Here is a 16520-nt window from a genome sequence, read left to right on the forward strand (position 1 = left end):
ATAGGGTATTGATTAATTCTGGGGAGAGGTTTTGAGGGATATATATGAATCTTTATGGGAGATGTAGTGTTGATTCTTCCAGTATCAGTTGTAGATTTTTCCCATAGAGGGGATGGTAGCTGATCCAATAGGAACACATGATCATTGTCCCCAGCTCTAGTGCCATCAGAGATGGAGCAAACAAAAGATGTTAAAATGTCATTTAACTCTCCTGGTTGGCTATTTTGATTACTACTGTCAAATTCCAGGATTATTTCCCCCTTTTGAAAGATATTCTGGCATGATAACTTTTCTAAGAAATCTCAGCCCAATAAATGAATAGGGGTAGAGGAACTAAGGAGAAAAGTGTGGGTATATCTCAAAGGGCCTAGATAAAAGGGAATAGGTTCAGAGACAGGAACCTGTTGAGGTTTATTACAGAACCTTACTATCTGAACTGTTTTAGCACTCTGAGACTGGGGCTGCTTTATAGGAATGGGGTTGAGCCCCCAAGAGCATAGCTTCAGGGTCAATAAGGACAGAGACAAATTCATTCTCTACCTGGAGACAAATTCATTCAATTTCTCAGCCATTTAAGAGGGAGATTTGGGAAGCACCCCTCTAGCTCCTTGGAAACCCATCATTAGGAACTAAGAGGACACTGGAAAGACTGAGTAGAGGCCTGAAGGTGTATGGAATGCTTATGTTTGTAAAAACCTTTCTGCCCAATGTTCTGGGGCTGTGCAATAATAACAGAAACTAGGAGGTTTTAAGTTCTGTTTAGGGCCCTTCATTTGCTGGGGCTGAAAACTGAGAATTGTTGTGGTCTTTCTTTCAGGTGAGTAATACAGGATGCAAGTGAGCTGGTTTGCCAAATCCACTAGATCTGGAGTGAACATAGTTTCCCATTCTTTCTTGGTCCTTTTATCTAAAGGAGAAAGCTCCCAATTCAGTCCATTAATAAAGAGAGTTGAGTCCTATCTTGGTGGATTCAGTGTCTAAAGGAAAACAAGAATTTCCTTTAAAAACAATTTATACTCAGTTGTAATGGTCATGGACAGGTTCATCAGGCTTTTGAGGACAAGACTGAAGTTTGTTCTAGTCAACAGGCTTGGGAAAAGCTACTGTAATTTCTCACTGGAGATTTTCAGCAAGTGTTCTAGCATCTTGCCAAAAATTAAGGGGCTGTTTCTCTAAATTCTTCCCAGGATGTTATTTGACTAGTTTCATCCAGAGTTTAGCCTTGACCTTACTAAAAAGCATGTGGAGTAATTGATATAAATCTGAGAGACTGGGTTGGTAAGTTTGAAGCACTTCAGCAAACCTACGGAGGCCCTCAATTAGTTTAGGAGGCTCTTTATGCCTTGCAGTTCAGCCATAGTCCAAGGAACATAAGACATTTGGGGTTTATTTAGATCCTCAGAAGACTTAACTTTAAAGAGTCAGGTTTTAATATGTTCAAGAAAGGAGGGTGTGGGGAGAGGTTTAGAGCAAAAGTTAAGTTTGGCAGAGAGGACAGAGGTGGAGTCTGAGCACAAGGTGGCTGCCAAGTGTCTACAGAAAAAGAAGACAGGGGAAGGGGGAAAAGGTCTTAGAGACCATTTTGACTTCTTTTAATTGTTTGCCTCAGTTAACTTAAGAAATAGTGTTTTTGTGAAGGAGGAGTTAAGATGGCAGAGAAGTAGGGGGACACTGGGCTTTCCTCGTCTCTCAGACACAGCTGTATTGAGGTCAGATTACTTGGAACACCCAGAAAATTGATCTGCAGAGTGGCAGGAGGATCTCCACTGTTGGAGGGCGACAGCTTGGCAAGGGAGAGGTGTGTGGATGTGAACTGGGGAAGAGAAAAATGATGGCGCTGTGGAAGGGAGGGAACCCTTTCTGTGGAGAGAAAGAGAGAGGCATTGAGATAGTGTGGCATTGATATTAGCACAAGAGGAAAACCTCTCTGGAACATGGACTAGGGAGCGAGAAGTACTAAGTGTCCCAGTTCATTTTTGCAAACAGCTTTTGGAGCTCAAACTCTGAGGTTTTGGAAGTGTGTGACTTTTTCTAGAGCAGAGCTGTGGTGTGTGTTCCTGGGGAGGAGGGAGCTAGCCCTGGAGTGCATAGTGGGGTGTAGAGATCTCTGGGGTGCACTGGGAGAGAACGATCCCCTTCCTGGAGTACTTTTGGAAGAGAGTTGATTGCCTCTCTGAGGACAAAAGACCTTCTAGGTGCCAGCCAAAGGTCTTTTATCAGCAGGGTGGAGAGGCTCTACTTTGGAGGAAGGGAGCAGATCCACACCACGCTAGGTCCTTTAAGACTTTGGGTTGTGGAACCTAGCCACGTGCCAAAGAAAAAATGCAGGAGAGCTGTGGCTCAGGGTGAGCTACTGCCCTTGCTATTCTGTGAGAGCTACCTGAATAGTGGGGGTTGTGATTCCTGGTCCAGGCATTCGAGATTGGGGTGGTGCCATTTACCCCCAAACACCAACATGGTGGGACTTCAGGGAGCAACACAGCAGCCCCCATTGGAAGCGGAACTGGCTTACATGAAACCCTGCCCCTTGGTGCCTGGCAACTGCTTATTTACTGGGGCAATACTGACTCTGACTCTCCTCCAGACAAGCACAGCCAGCACCCTCCATGCAACCACAGAGAGCTCTTTTTTTCTTTTGGAATTGGGCTCATAGTTTATTTGTTTTTTGTCATTTCATCTATTTTTTTTTTTTTTTTGGAACAGGCTTTTTTATTCTTTTCTTTTTCCTTCTTTTCCCTTTTTTTCTGCTTTTTTCCCCCATTCTTATTGTTTGCTTGTTTGGAATCAGCCTTACAGTTTTTTTTTATTCTGTTTTTGTTTGTTTGTTTTTGTTTCCCTTTCCTTTTCTTTTATGGGATCAGGTTCCCCCTCCCTTTTTCCCCAGGATTGTTTCAACAAACAAATCAGAGCACACCTAGTTAAAGGTCCAAACATTCCACCACTGGAAGCAGGGAGGAGCTGTCCAAAGGACTGACCAGTGGGAAAGAGCAGCCAAAATGCAAAAGTAGAGTGCACACAGCATATACCAGAAACACTTTCTGATGTGCCAGGCCCTGGGCAGTGTATGAATCCTTTTTAATATAATAGTATTCTTAGGTGCATGAAACATAATAAGCTTTTAAAACATGCAAAAGGCAGAAACTTAGATAAAATGACAAGATGGAGAAATTCTACCCAAGAGAAAAGCCAAGAAAAAGTCTCAGCCAGGGACTTGCTCAAAACAGATATAACCAATATATCTAAACAAGAATTTTGAGCAACAGTCATAAGACTAATATCTGGGCTTGAAAAAAAGCATAGAAGACACCAGAGAAACCTTGTGGTAGAGATCAAAGACCTAAGAACTAGTCAGGATGAAATAAAAAATGCTATAACTGAGATGCAAAATAAGTTGCATACAATGACAGCAAGGATTGAAGAAACAGAAGGGAGAATAGGTGAAATAGAAGATAAAATTATGGAAAATAATGAAGCTGAAAAAAAGAGGGAAAGGAAATTACTAAAGTATGAGGGGAGACTTAGAGAACTAAGTTATTTCATGAAATGAAACAATATCTGTATCATAGGAATCCCAGAAGAAGAAGAGAGGGGAAAAAGGGGCAGAAGGTTTATTTGAACAATGTTTAGCTGAGAACTTCCCTAATCTGGGGGAAGGAAACAGGCATCCTAGTCCAGAGGCACAGGGAATTCTCTTCAAAATCAATAAAAACAGGTCAAAACCATGACACATCATAATGAAACTTGCAAAATACAAAGATAAAGAATTATTAGAGAGGCTAGGGAGAACACATCTTTAACCTACAAGGGTAAACACATAAGGTTAGCAGCAAACCTGTCCACAGAAATTTGGCAGGCCAGAAAGGAAGTGCAGGAAACATTCAATGTGCTGACTAGGAGAAATATGCATCCTAGAATCCTTTATTCAACAAAGCTGTCATTCAGAATAGAATGAAAGATAAAGAGGTTCCCAAACAAAAACTCCAGGAGTTCATGACAACTAAACAAACCCTGCAAGAAGTTTTAAGGGGGACTCTAAGTGGAGGAAAAAAAAAAAGAAGAGCAAAGCAACAAACATTACAAAGTAGCAGAGAACATCACCAGAAACACCAACTCTACAGGTAACACAATGACACTAAATTCATATCTTTCAATAATCAATCTGAATGCAAATGGACTAAATGCTCCAATCAAAATATAGGGTATCAGAAAGGATAAAAAAATAAGATCCATCTATTTGCTGCCTATAAGAGACTCATTTTAGACCTAAAGAAACCTGCAGATTGAAAGTGAGGGGATGGAGAACCATCATCTATCCTACTAATGGACATCAAAAGAAATCTGGAGTAGCCATACTTAGACATATTTTTAAAAATTTTTTTAATGTCGATTGTTTTTTTGAAAGAGAGAGAAAGAGTACAAGTGGCGGACGGGCAGAGAGAGAGGGAGACACAGAATCCGAAGGCTGTAGGCTCTGAGCTGTCATCATAGAGCCCAATTTGGGGCTTGAATCCATGAAGTGTAAGATCATGACCTGAGCTGAAGTCAGACACTTAACAAAGCCACCCAGGCACCCCAGACAAACTATATTTTATTTTACTTAAAAAATTTTAATGTTTATTTATTTTTGAGAGACAGAGAAAGAGCACGAGCAGGGGAGGGGCAGAGAGAGAGAGGGAGACACAGAATCTGAAGCAGGCTCCAGGCTCCAAGCTGTCAGCACAGGGCCTGATGTGGGGCCTGAACCCATGAACTGTGAGATCATGACCTGAGCTGAAGTCAAATGCTCAACCAACTGAGCTACCCAGGCGCCCCTGGGAGAAACTTTTTTTTTAAAACAAAGACTATAATAAGAGATGAAGAAGGGCATTATATCATTTTTAAGGGGTGTATCCATCAAGATCTAATAATTGTAAATATTTATGCCCCCATTTTGAAAGCACTCAAATATATATACCAATTAATCATAAACATAAAGAAAATTGATAATAATACCACAATAGTAGGAGACTTTACTACCTTACTTACAGCAATGAACATATCATCTAAGCATAAAATCACCAAGGAAACAAAGGCTTTGAATGACACACTGGACAGATGGACTTAACTGATATATTCAGAACATTTCATCCTAAAGCAGCAAAATACACATTCTTCTTGAGTGCAATGCACATGGAACATTCCCCAGAATAAATCACATACTGGGTCACAAATCATCCCTCAACAGGTACACAAGGATTGAGATCATACCATGCATATTTTCAGATCACAATACTATGAAACTTGAAATCAACCACAAGAAAAAATTTGGAAAGCCCTCACAGACACGGAAGTTAATGAATATGCTACTAAAGAATGAATGGATTCACCAGGAAATTAAAGAAGAAATAAAAAAAACATGGAAGCAAATGAAAATAAAACAAGTAAGTCCAAACACTCTGGAATGCAGCAATGGGACTCCTAAGAGGAAACTACATTGCAATTCAGACCTATCTCAAGAAGCAAGGAAGGTCCTATATACACAACCTCACCTTGCAACTAAAGGAGCTTGAAAAGGAGCAGCAAATAAAGGCCAAAGCCAGCAGAAGAAAGGAAATATTAAAGATGAGAGCATAAATAAATTATAAAAACAAACAAACAAACAAAAAAACAACCCAGTAGAAAAAATCAATGAAACTAAAAGTTGGTTTTTTGAAAGAATAAACAAAATTGGTAATGTCCTAGCCAGACTTCTCAAAAAGAAAAAAATGAGAGGATGCAAATAGATAAAATCATGAATGAAAGAGGATAGATCACAACCAACACTACAGAAACGCAAACAATTATAAGAGAATATGATGAAAAATTATATGCAAACTAACTGGGCAATCTGGAAAAAATGACAAATTATTAGAAACTCACACACTACCAAAACTCGAACAGGAAGAAACAGAAAATTTGAACAGGCTCATAACCAGCAAAGAAATTAATCAGTTATCAAAAATCTCCCAACAAATAAGAGTCTTAGGCCAGATGGCTTCCCAGGGGAATTCTGCCAGATATTTAAAGAAGAGTTAATATCTATTCTCATCAAACTGTTCCAAAAAATAGAAATGGAAGGAAAGTTTCCACACTCATTGTATGAAGCCAGCATTAACTTGATTCAAAAGCTGGACAAAGGTCCCACCAGAAAGGAGAATTACAGGCCAATATCCCTGATGAACCAGGATGAAAAAAATTCTCCACAAGATACTAGCAAATTGAATGCAACAGAACAGTAGAAGAATTATTCACCATGATCAAGTGGGATTTATTCCTGGTCTCAGGGATGGTTCAATATTTGCAAATCAATCAATGTTATACACCACATTAATGAAAGAAAGGATAAGAACCACATGATTCCGTCAATATGATGGAGGAAAAGCATTTGGCAAAATACAGCATCCTTTCTTGATAGAAACCTTCAAGAAAATATGGATAGAAGGAATATACCTCAACATCACAAAAGCCATATATGAAAGGCCCACAGCTAAAATCATCCTCAGTGAGGAAAAACTGAGAGTTTTTCCCCTAAGGTCAGGAATATGGCAGGGATGTCCACTCTCACCACTGTTGTTCAACATAGAACTGGATGTCCTAGCCTCAGCAGTCAAACAAAAAGAAATATAATACAACCAAATTGGCAAGGAAAAAGTCAAACTTTCACTCTTTGCAAATGACATGGAAAACTCGAAGGACTCCACCAAAAAACTGCTGATACATGAATTCAACAGCTACAGGATATAAAATTAATGTACAGAAATCAGTTGCATTTCTATACACCAATAAGGAAGCAGCAGAAAGAGGTATCAAGGAATCAGTCTGATTTATAATTGCACCCAAAACCAGAAGATACCTAGGAATAAACCTAAAGAGGCAAAAGAGCTGTATGCTGAAAACTATAGAAAGCTTATGAATGAAATTGAAGAAGACACAAAGAAGTGGAAAAACATTCCATGCTCATTGACTGGAAGAACAAATATTACTAAAATGTCGATACTACCCAAAGCAATTTACACAGTCAATGCAATCCCTATAAAAATAACACCAGTATTCTTCACAGAGCTAAGACAAACAATCCTAAAATTTGTATGGAACTAGAAAAGACTCTGACTAGCCAAAGAAGAGTTGAAAAGAAAACCAACGCTGGAGGTATCACAATTCCAGACTCGAAGCTGTCTTACAAAGCTGTAATCATCAAAAAGGTATGGTATTGGCACAAAAACAGATACATAGATCAAAGGAACAGAATGGAGAACCCAGAAATTCATCCACAAATGTATTGCCAACTAACCTTTGACAAAATAGGAAAGAGTTATCCAATTGAAAACATACAGTCTCTTCAGTAAATGGTGCTTGGAGAACTACTGGGCAGTGACATGCAGAAGAATGAAACTGGACCACTTTCTTACATCATACACAAAAATAAATTCAAAATTGATGAAATACCTAAATGTGAGACAGAAAACCATCAAAATCCTGGAGGAGAAAACAGGCAGCGATCTCTTGAACTTGGATGCAGCAACGTCTTACTAGACATGTCTCTGGAGGCAAGGGAAATAAAAGCAAAAATGAACTATTGGGACCTCACCAAGATAAAAAGTCTCTGCATAGTGAAGGAAACAATCAACAATACTAAAAGGCAACTAATGGAATGGGAGAAGATATTTGCAAATGACCTATCAGATAAAGGGTAGTACCCAAAATCTATAAAGAACTTATCAAATTCAACACCCCCCCCCCAAATAATCCAATGAAGAAATGGGCAGAAGACATGAACAGACACTTTTCCAAAGAAGATATCCAGATGGCTAACAGACACGTGAGAAGATGCTCAACACCACTCATAATCAGGGAAATACAAATCAAGACCACAATGACATATCTCACACCTGTCAGAATGGCTAAAATTAACAACTCAGTTAACAACAGATGTTGGCAAGGATGTGGTGAAAGGGGAACCCTCTTGCACTGCCGATGGGAATGCAAACTGGTGCAGCCACTCTGCAAAACAGTATGGAGTTTCCTCAAAAAATTAAAAATAGAAGTACCTTAGAGCCCAGCAATTGCACTACTAGGTATTTATCCAAAGGATACAAAAATGCTGAATTGATATGGTACTTGCACCCTAATGTTTATAGCAGAACTATCAACAATAGTCAAATTATGGAAAGACCCCAAATGTCCATTTACTGATGAATGGGTAAAGAAGATATGCCATATATATATACATATACGTATCTACATATACATATACATGTATATATGTATATATATACATACATATACACACACACACACACACAATGAAATATTACTTGGTGATGAAAACGAATGAAATCTTGCCATTTGGAACAATGTGGGTGGAAATAGAGTGTATTATGCCGAGAAAAATAAGTCCATCAGAGGAAGACAGATATTTTATGATTTCACTCACATGTGGAATTTAAGAAACACAACAGATGAACAACAAAGAAATTAAGGAAAAATAGGAAAGAGAGAGGGAGGGAGAAAACAGAGGGAGACAAACCACAAGAGACTCTTAAAGAGAAAAAGTTGAGGGTTGCTGGAAGGGAGGTGAGTGGGGGGATGAGCTAAATGGTGATGGGTATTAAGGAGGGTACTTGTTAGAATGAGCACTGGGTGTCATATGTAAGAGATGAATCACTGGATTCTACTCCTGAAACCAATACTACACTGTATGTCAACTAACTTGAAATTAAATAAATAAATAAAAGTAAAAATTAAAAAATAAAAGAAAAAATAAAATACTATGCGCATATATACTTATGTATACATTGATTAACTTTGGAAAGAAACAGAGGGGTTTGTAACTGAGGCTGCCTTCCAGGAAGGGAACTGGGCAGGCATAGTGACGGGGAGATTTCTTTTTCATTGCATACCCTCTGTAACTTTTGAATTTTGTATATATTATGTATCAAAATGAATTTTTGATTAGGAGTAAATGAATTAAAACACCCCCCAAAAAGACAGAGGCAAACTTAGAATCCTGAAAATGTTTGGAAGTTTCAAGATACCAGTTAAAACAGACATCCCATTCAATTTGCTTGTTTGTTTTCATTTGTTTTTGTTAGCCGAAGCCATGACTTTCTAATTTAATTTTGAAAAAAACAAGTGTGGGAGACTGAAAATTCCCCACAGTGGTCAATGCAGTTCTAAATTACTTTTGGTTAAGTTGGTCCACTTAGTTATAAATGTGCATGAGGAGGCACCACAGATTTTAAATCTAAAGTCCCAGTGGTGGTGGGGAAAGTCTCAAAGCATTTTGATGACTGGGATCCCATTCTTGGAGGGTTTGTTGTTGTTGTTGTTGTTGTTGTTGTTAATCTAGAGCAAAAAGAACAATTTCTAAATGGTGCAGTTTCAATAGGAATGGGCTAGTTCCCAAAGGAATCAGACCAAAGGCCAGTACAGTTCAATAGCAATAGTCCATTTCCAAAAACGTGTCAGGCCAAAGGCTATACTCACAGAAAGGACAAGGCCTGAAAACAGATTCTGAATAAAGCCAGGAGAACTCATACACAGAGAGTGGAGCACAAAATCCAGGAGAAAACTTACCCTCAAACTCCAGGGTTGGCAAGAAAGCAGTGAGTCCAATTAGCTCTGGGGGTACCACCATCTGTTTGCTCACCAGCCTTGGAATTGTTGGGGGTCTTCTCTAGATCCCACTTCTGATCACCAATTATTGTTAACCTTAGAAATAAAACTGTCAGTTATTTTACCAGGAATAGCAGAGAACTGCAATTTGGAACAGGCAAGCTACTGCAAAACCACAGGCAAATCCTGAGAACAAAGGAGAGGACTGCTCTTTAAACAGAGGAAAAGGGAAGTTTGGAGGGCTGTTATAAAAAAAAAAAAAAGTCACTGGAGTAAACTGGGAATCTGAAGTATAGTGAGTTTCCATTGGCTGAGTTGAGACAGTTTCTCATTGGCAGGGCTGTTGCTGGGGAAGGAGGAAAACCTTTCTTCCTCCTGTCAGCATAGTAAAGTAGTTGTGGACTTGAGGGGTTTGGTCTCTTCCTGTGGAGTCTGAAATTGAGGAAGAGAGGTAGGGCCTGAGAGCTCCCCCTGTTGGCCTTTTCAATTAAAAAAATTTTTTTTTAAATTTTTTAGTACAATTTATTGTCAAATTGTCTAACATACAGTGTGTAAAGTGTGCTCTTGGTTTTTGTGGTAGATTCCATGTTGGCCTTCTGACTCCATCTCGGTAAGGCTTTCTTTTCACAATGTTTCGATTTCCTTGCTGATCTTCTCATTTTGTTCATGTATTGTTTTTCCTAATTTTGTTTAGTTTTGTGCCTGTGTGTTCATGTAGTTCACTAAAGTTCTTTAAAATGATTATTCTGAATTCTCTGCCATAAAGTTCATATATCTCCATCTCTTTAAACTCAGTTACTGGAACTTTATTAGTTTGTACTCACTGTGTCATGTTTACCTGATTGTGATTTTCAGATTCATTGTGTTGGTATGTACACATTTGACTAAACAGTCTCTTAGTCCTGACTTTACAAGTTTGCTCCGGCAGACACAGTTCTTCACAAGTCAGCTCAGCTTGAGGTTCTGGAAGGGTCAGTAGACAGTGTATTTGAGTAAGTGGGGCTTGCTATCAGGCTTTCTATTTGAGTGAGGCCACTGTCCAAGCCCTGAGGTCAGTGGAGTGATACTGGCTGGGAACAGTCAGATAGCACTGTTTTCTTGATTCCATGCACCAGTGTGGTTGTAGAATGGGCTCTGTAGTTGCCCAAGTTCTCTGGTCAGACTGCCTAGTGCTCTACTCAGTAGCATGTGGGGCCATGAACCCATTTCCCTCTCTAGGCAGGACAGCAGAACAGACTCCAAGATGCTTCATTGGTTATAGACAAAAATCAGGCAGAACTGCCCACGAAGTTCTCTGGCCAGATAGGGCCACCACTTTGGTTCTGCAGTTGGGAAGAGTTGCCGGATGCATTCTTTGCTTGGATGCCACTGTAAGCAGTGCAATAAGATGAGCTATGCAGCTTTCAGGTATTCTGGTTAGGCTTCCTGACTGTGAACTGGAGGCCATATTCACTCGTAGATGGGGGTAGAAATTTGCTTCCCTGCCTGGGTGAAGGGCTACAACAGGCTGTAAGGGCTGCATGGCTTGTTGGCTGGAGGCCTGAAACAGGCAGAACTGCCCTAAGTTTCCTTGACTAGATGGGACCATTGTCTTGGTTCTCTTTGAGAACTACTTGCTAGTATCTGTACTCCGGGATCACCAAGAGGGGGAACACAATCTGCCAATTTCTGAACACTGGTTGCTATGAGACCTTCCTATCTATTCCATCCAAATCAAATTCCACACTCAATCCCTACAGCTTACACCTGTGATTCTGGTTAGGGAGACCAGAGTAGGTTTTCTGGGAGTGTCCCATAAAGGTGGGAAAGGCTAGATGTCCACCTTAGTCTCTCCCCTCTCCTCCCCCCCCACCCCCCCGGAGAAACCATAGGCCGGAGGGAACCCTTTCACTGTAGTGCAATGACAGCCTGGGAGAGGGGTGGTGAGGTCAGAATGTAGTAATTTCTCCTGCCCTTTTCAGACACCATGGTCCAGGGAAATGCTATAACGTCACTCCCATGTTCTGGAATTTTAAAAACGGGGCCTTATATATGGATGGTTTTCAAACATGCTAGTGTAGAAGAAAAACTTTGATCAGGTCAACACAGACTTAATGAGAAAGGGTTTGAACAACTGGGAAGTCTGCCTCTGTCAGGAGGGAAGCAGATTTGAAAGCTCAGGAAAGTGGGCACCACGGTTCTCCTTTGTATCATGAGAAATATTAAGGGTATGGAAAAGGAACTAACATTTTTGAAGGAGGTAGTAAATACCATGGCTTTTCCCACTGGTGTTTTGGAGGTTATGTGCGTGGTGGACCTGGGGGTATACCAACCCCATGCCCTGGTGGCCAGAGCTGAAAGGCTCAGGCATGGTCTCCATTCTGACTGCCCTGACCTCACCAGATATTTCTTGATGTCTCTGAGCTCATCTTTCTGTCCACTCCTAAAACAAAAAACAAAGACATTAGCTACTGGACATCTGAGTCTTTAGTAGGGACCTGGCCCTGTGCTAGGCACACTGCAGTGCACACCATCACCCTAAAGGCCATCCTGTAGAGAAGACACCATTATCTCCATCTTTTCAATGAGGTAATTGAAACACAGAGAGATTAAGTAACTTGCCCCAAATATTAAATAATAGCCAATGACTGGTTGACACAGGGCATATTCACATTTCAAAGACACTATGGGTTTTCCTCAAAGAACAGAATTTGGCTAAATCTCCACATGACAGATAAAGAGTGGGCTGTGGGGACTCGGGCGCATCAACGTCTGTATCCACAGAACAACAGGGTGCTTTCTCCTGGCAGGAGCAGTATAGATACGTCACATACAGAGAAACAGTGCTTACCAGGCAACAAATTCTTGTTGATCAGCCACAATTCCAACTCCTTTGATCGTAAACCAAGACTCAATATATATATATCCAATTTGGTACATAAAGAGCTCTTAACAGTCTTGGTTCTTGGGGACTTTAGAGGCTGGGTTATGGGGGTGGGAGTGACAAAGTAGTTCTGGAGAGTGCATGGGCAGGAGGAGGGAGCAGTGACAGCATCCTGGAGGGTGGCTGGGAGCATATGAAGCAGGGGTGTTGGCATTGTGAGCAGCAGCTGTTGAGAGGAAAGCACTCCTGGCTGGGTGGAAGGCAAATGTTTGGGCTATAGGGCAACTGCCCGCAGAGGGGATTCACGAAGTTGAAGATGATATACTTCCCCTGTAGGAAAAGAAGAGAGAGAAGGTCACTGGGAAGCCACTGGAATTAGGACCAGAAGGCTTTGGTGTCTTTGGCTCAGGGATTTAAACCCTTTGAACCAACACAGTAGGCCTTTCTTGATGCCCTTCCTCTCTTGGGTGCTGGTTTCCAGGCTGGGCTGCTATTTTAAGACTCTGTTCAGCTGTTGGAAGTCTTCCCTGTGTCCCCCAGCCACCCCAGGTTTTCTGACTCAGAACACCCTTTCCCTCTGGTATTGGACTTGATGTTCCTTGTTGGACTGGGGGCCTGGGAAGCAAGGAGGCCTTGCAGCTCCAGTGTTTCCCAGGCTTTCTGTGGGAGTATGTGATGAAGGGATAAGCCTTCATCTCAGCCCTCAGGCCAGGATCCAGGTCCCCCAAAGTCAGGGAGTGTAGGGGTACCTTCCCATGGGTGATGGGAAGATGGCAGCAGAACCCATCGGTCTCTTGGTGTGGGAAGAGAATGATACTGCTCAGCATTCTGAAGGTCCATCTGCCCAGCCAGACAGTGAGTATTCATTGAATGTGACCAGGGCAGGCCTCACTACAGATACTGGGGACCACAACATTCTCTAGGCACTGGGCCCAGTCTTTGAAAAGGGTCTGATCATGGGGAAGCCCAGGGAATGATTCCCAGGCAAGCCTGGATGTGTGTTAGCACACATCCAGTGTGTCTCCTCAGCAGGGTCCCCACTCCCAGGCATGCCCAGGACTCCTAATGCTCACCTGGCCACCAGGGACAGTCATGCTTGCCTGAACCAAGCAAATGACTAATGCAGCCCTCACTATAGATACTGGGGACACCACGTCCTCCAGGCACCTGGCCCAGTCCGAGGTTCTGATCATGGGGAAACTTAGGCACATGATTCCCAGGCAAGCCAGGAGCATGCTATTCATGGGCCCTAATTCTGAGCCCTGCATTGATTTTGGGGAAACCATTATGGTTTCATGAGTGCTGACCTGATGGGGGGGGCAGGGCAGTGAGAAGGGTGGTGGCAGGCCCTGGGGTTCAAGTCCAGCTCTGCCACTCCCAGGTTCTGTGACCTGGGGCAAGTTGCTTGATTTCTCTGTGCCTTAGTTCCCCTTGGAAAAAGTGGCATATTAGTACCTGCACATACAGTTACTGGCAGGATTGAATGTGAAATTATGGAAAGTTCTTAGACTGGCAGCTGGCATAGGAGGAGCTCTATAACAATTAGCCATAACAACTATTAAATTCCAAGGGGAACACCTGTAACATGCAGGCTTCTCCCCACTGTCACAGGCAGTGGCACGTGGAGGGACTCTACTAGCTGGCAAAAGCACGCAATGTTGGTCAACAACATGGGGGTGTCACCATGCCCTCCAGCATTCCTGGCACATGAGGGAGCCGCCCAGGAGAGTCTCAGAGGATGAGGGTGTGGATCCAGCAGATACAGGTTGGGGAGCTCGGTGGGGAGGGATGATGGTTGAGGGTCAGGAGAACTTGCTGGCCTGCCTCCTTCTCCAGCTTCTTTCACTTAAGTTTGGAGGCACTGGGTAACACTCTCCCCAAGAAAGCTTCTTGTCCTTCTGATGGGGACCAGCAAGGAAATGCAGGTGCCCCACCCAGAATCCACACGGGAGGCTCATGAGCACCGCGTCTCCTCGTCTGGGGCATCCTCCCGGAAGATGCCTGGACAGGGCTCTCTGACCCATAGTCCCTGAGCTCAGCTGCCAAGGCCAAAGAGAAAAGGGCGCCTGCTCAGGGAACATCCCTGTGCCCCTGCTTACCGCGTTCCTGGGCTGACACCACATCAATGGGATCTGGTTGCAGCTCTGCACAAAGTCACACAAGGTGTCCAGTTTGCCCTGAAAAGCAGATGTGGCTGTGAGGAAGCTCCAGGGCCTGGCCGTCACCTCCAGAGGGGTAGAGGCCCCTCTGCCTGAGATGGCTCCAGAGGGCTCTGTCCCCAGGAACACACCGAGGCCGCCCTGTAGTCTCCGCCTGGGGCAGGGGCCTGGTGGCCTTGTGTGTTTCAGGGCAGGCAGTGTCACTGTAGGTCACAGATTGTTTTGGAATCCGAAATGAGTCTATATTTCTGGTGTAGGAGGAGAAGGCAGGGGCTACTTTGAGAGGAAGGGTCCAAGGTGGGGGACATGCAGGGTCACAAGGAGAGGTCTTGCAGGGGAACGTGATGTGGGCATCAGGGAGCTGGGCAGGAGCAGGGAGAAGGGGACAAGGGCCTGCACGGGGGCACACCAGGAGCAGGTGGGGACGAGGGCTGATTCCGGGGCTGCTCCGGAGAGAGGAGGGGAGGACACCAGTGAGAGGCCCTGGACCCAGGGGCAGGTGGCCTCCCGACTTCAGGACCTGCAGTTCAGGCCTCTCTGGGCCCTACTGAGGGGGCAGGTGGGGCTGTGCCTTGTGAGCAGGAATAAGCCCCAGGCCATGACCTTTGCCCTGTCTGGAGGCGGTTTGGCTTCTTTGAGCCCCCAGGCTGACTGTCTGCAGGCTGTCATGTTGCCATCTGGGGCTCCTTGCAGGGTCAACAGGGAGACAGCCGGACTAGGACTAACGTGCCCGGGCCCTGGTAGAATGGCTCCAACAGGTGCATCACCACAGATGCAGGACCAGGAGGAGGGCACAGCCCATAAAGGAAGAATATTGGGTTCTTCCTTCCTCAGCCAGGACTGCCTGGGGCCTCCCCACCCTGTCTTCATGCCCCCCTGCAGGGATGGGAGCTCCCTCCCAGGGTGCGGCCCTAGCACTTCCTGTGAGGATGTTTCCTCACAGCCTCCTCCTCCTTGAGGCCCTTGTCCCCATGTCAGTGTGTCCAAGGACAACGTAGTTAGCTTAGTCCCTCACTCTGCTGAGCTGACTCATGGAACAAACTTTGCTCAGAATTTTCCTTAAATGATTCTTTTTCTGACCTGTGGGAGACTGTGATTGAGCTTGTGTTTTACTCCTCTGCCTGCTGGCCACAAAAATGGAAGCCATTGTTGGCGCTGCTGACAACCTCAGACAGCCTGGGACTGGCGGGCTGTGGCCAGCCACCAACATCTGCAGACCTGGGCCCCTTCCAAGCCTGGTGCCGGGCTCCAAGTGGTGTTGGTGATGGCAGGAGACCTCACACTCTTTGCCCTCTCCTGGGGCCCAGGATTGGGATGGCCTCGGCATTTTCTCTGGTGCCCAGCAATCGATGTAGTGCCCACAAAGTTCATCTCCACCCAAGCCATGGTTCATGTGGGGGCATGGACTGGCTGCCCTCCCTTGTCCCTCAGCCCCACCTAAAGGCCCTTCTCACCTCTATCCGTCTTATAGTGTCTTCCTGGTACATACAAGAAGGGACAATCACCGGGGTACGTGTCTGTATACATGTCTCTGGCTTCTAGGAAGAGAAAGCACATTTTGCTGTTTTGTCTGGGAGCTTCTGGTGCAGACATATAACATCTGTTGCTCCCGCACCTCTTAGTGGCCACTCAGCAATGGTGCATTGGGAGATTTTAAGGACACATCAGTAGCATCCTACACTATGTCAGTGTCCCACATGGTAAAAACCAGGAAATGCAATTTATTTGTAAATATGACCTTTTCCCCAAAGGCTGACAAAGTCTCTCCTGTCCCTTTGGTCCCGGGGTCTGCCTTTGGTGGAAAACCCTGGTCTTAGGGCTGTGCAGTGGACAGGAGGGCTGTCAGGGTGGGAGCGTTTTCAGGG

General features: G+C 43.8%; 2 protein-coding genes and 1 long non-coding RNA gene across 3 annotated transcripts in view; 1 reads left to right on the forward strand and 2 right to left on the reverse strand.

Moving 5' to 3' along the window:
* LOC128779016 (uncharacterized) overlaps nucleotides 1-10032 on the reverse strand; it is a 58396-nt gene extending 48364 nt beyond the window's left edge. The window contains exon 1 of the long non-coding RNA XR_008424855.1: nucleotides 9595-10032. This is a non-coding gene — a long non-coding RNA (uncharacterized LOC128779016). The remainder of the gene's footprint in view (nucleotides 1-9594) is intronic.
* Nucleotides 1-16520, forward strand: part of ZNF488 (zinc finger protein 488) — a 103233-nt gene that overhangs the window by 19079 nt on the left and 67634 nt on the right. The window lies entirely within an intron of this gene.
* LOC109264540 (anthrax toxin receptor-like) overlaps nucleotides 12460-16520 on the reverse strand; it is a 57595-nt gene continuing 53534 nt past the window's right edge. Inside the window, exons 15-17 of the mRNA XM_019444848.2 lie at nucleotides 16110-16193; nucleotides 14596-14673; nucleotides 12460-12826 (exon numbers count right to left, since the gene is read on the reverse strand). Of these exons, the coding sequence (XP_019300393.2) occupies nucleotides 12599-12826; nucleotides 14596-14673; nucleotides 16110-16193 (390 nt within the window). The 3' untranslated portion in view covers nucleotides 12460-12598. The remainder of the gene's footprint in view (nucleotides 12827-14595; nucleotides 14674-16109; nucleotides 16194-16520) is intronic.

The sequence above is a fragment of the Panthera pardus genome, unplaced genomic scaffold, assembly GCF_024362965.1.
Source record: "Panthera pardus isolate Hobbes unplaced genomic scaffold, ASM2436296v1 HiC_scaffold_22, whole genome shotgun sequence".
Taxonomy (NCBI): domain Eukaryota; kingdom Metazoa; phylum Chordata; class Mammalia; order Carnivora; family Felidae; genus Panthera; species Panthera pardus.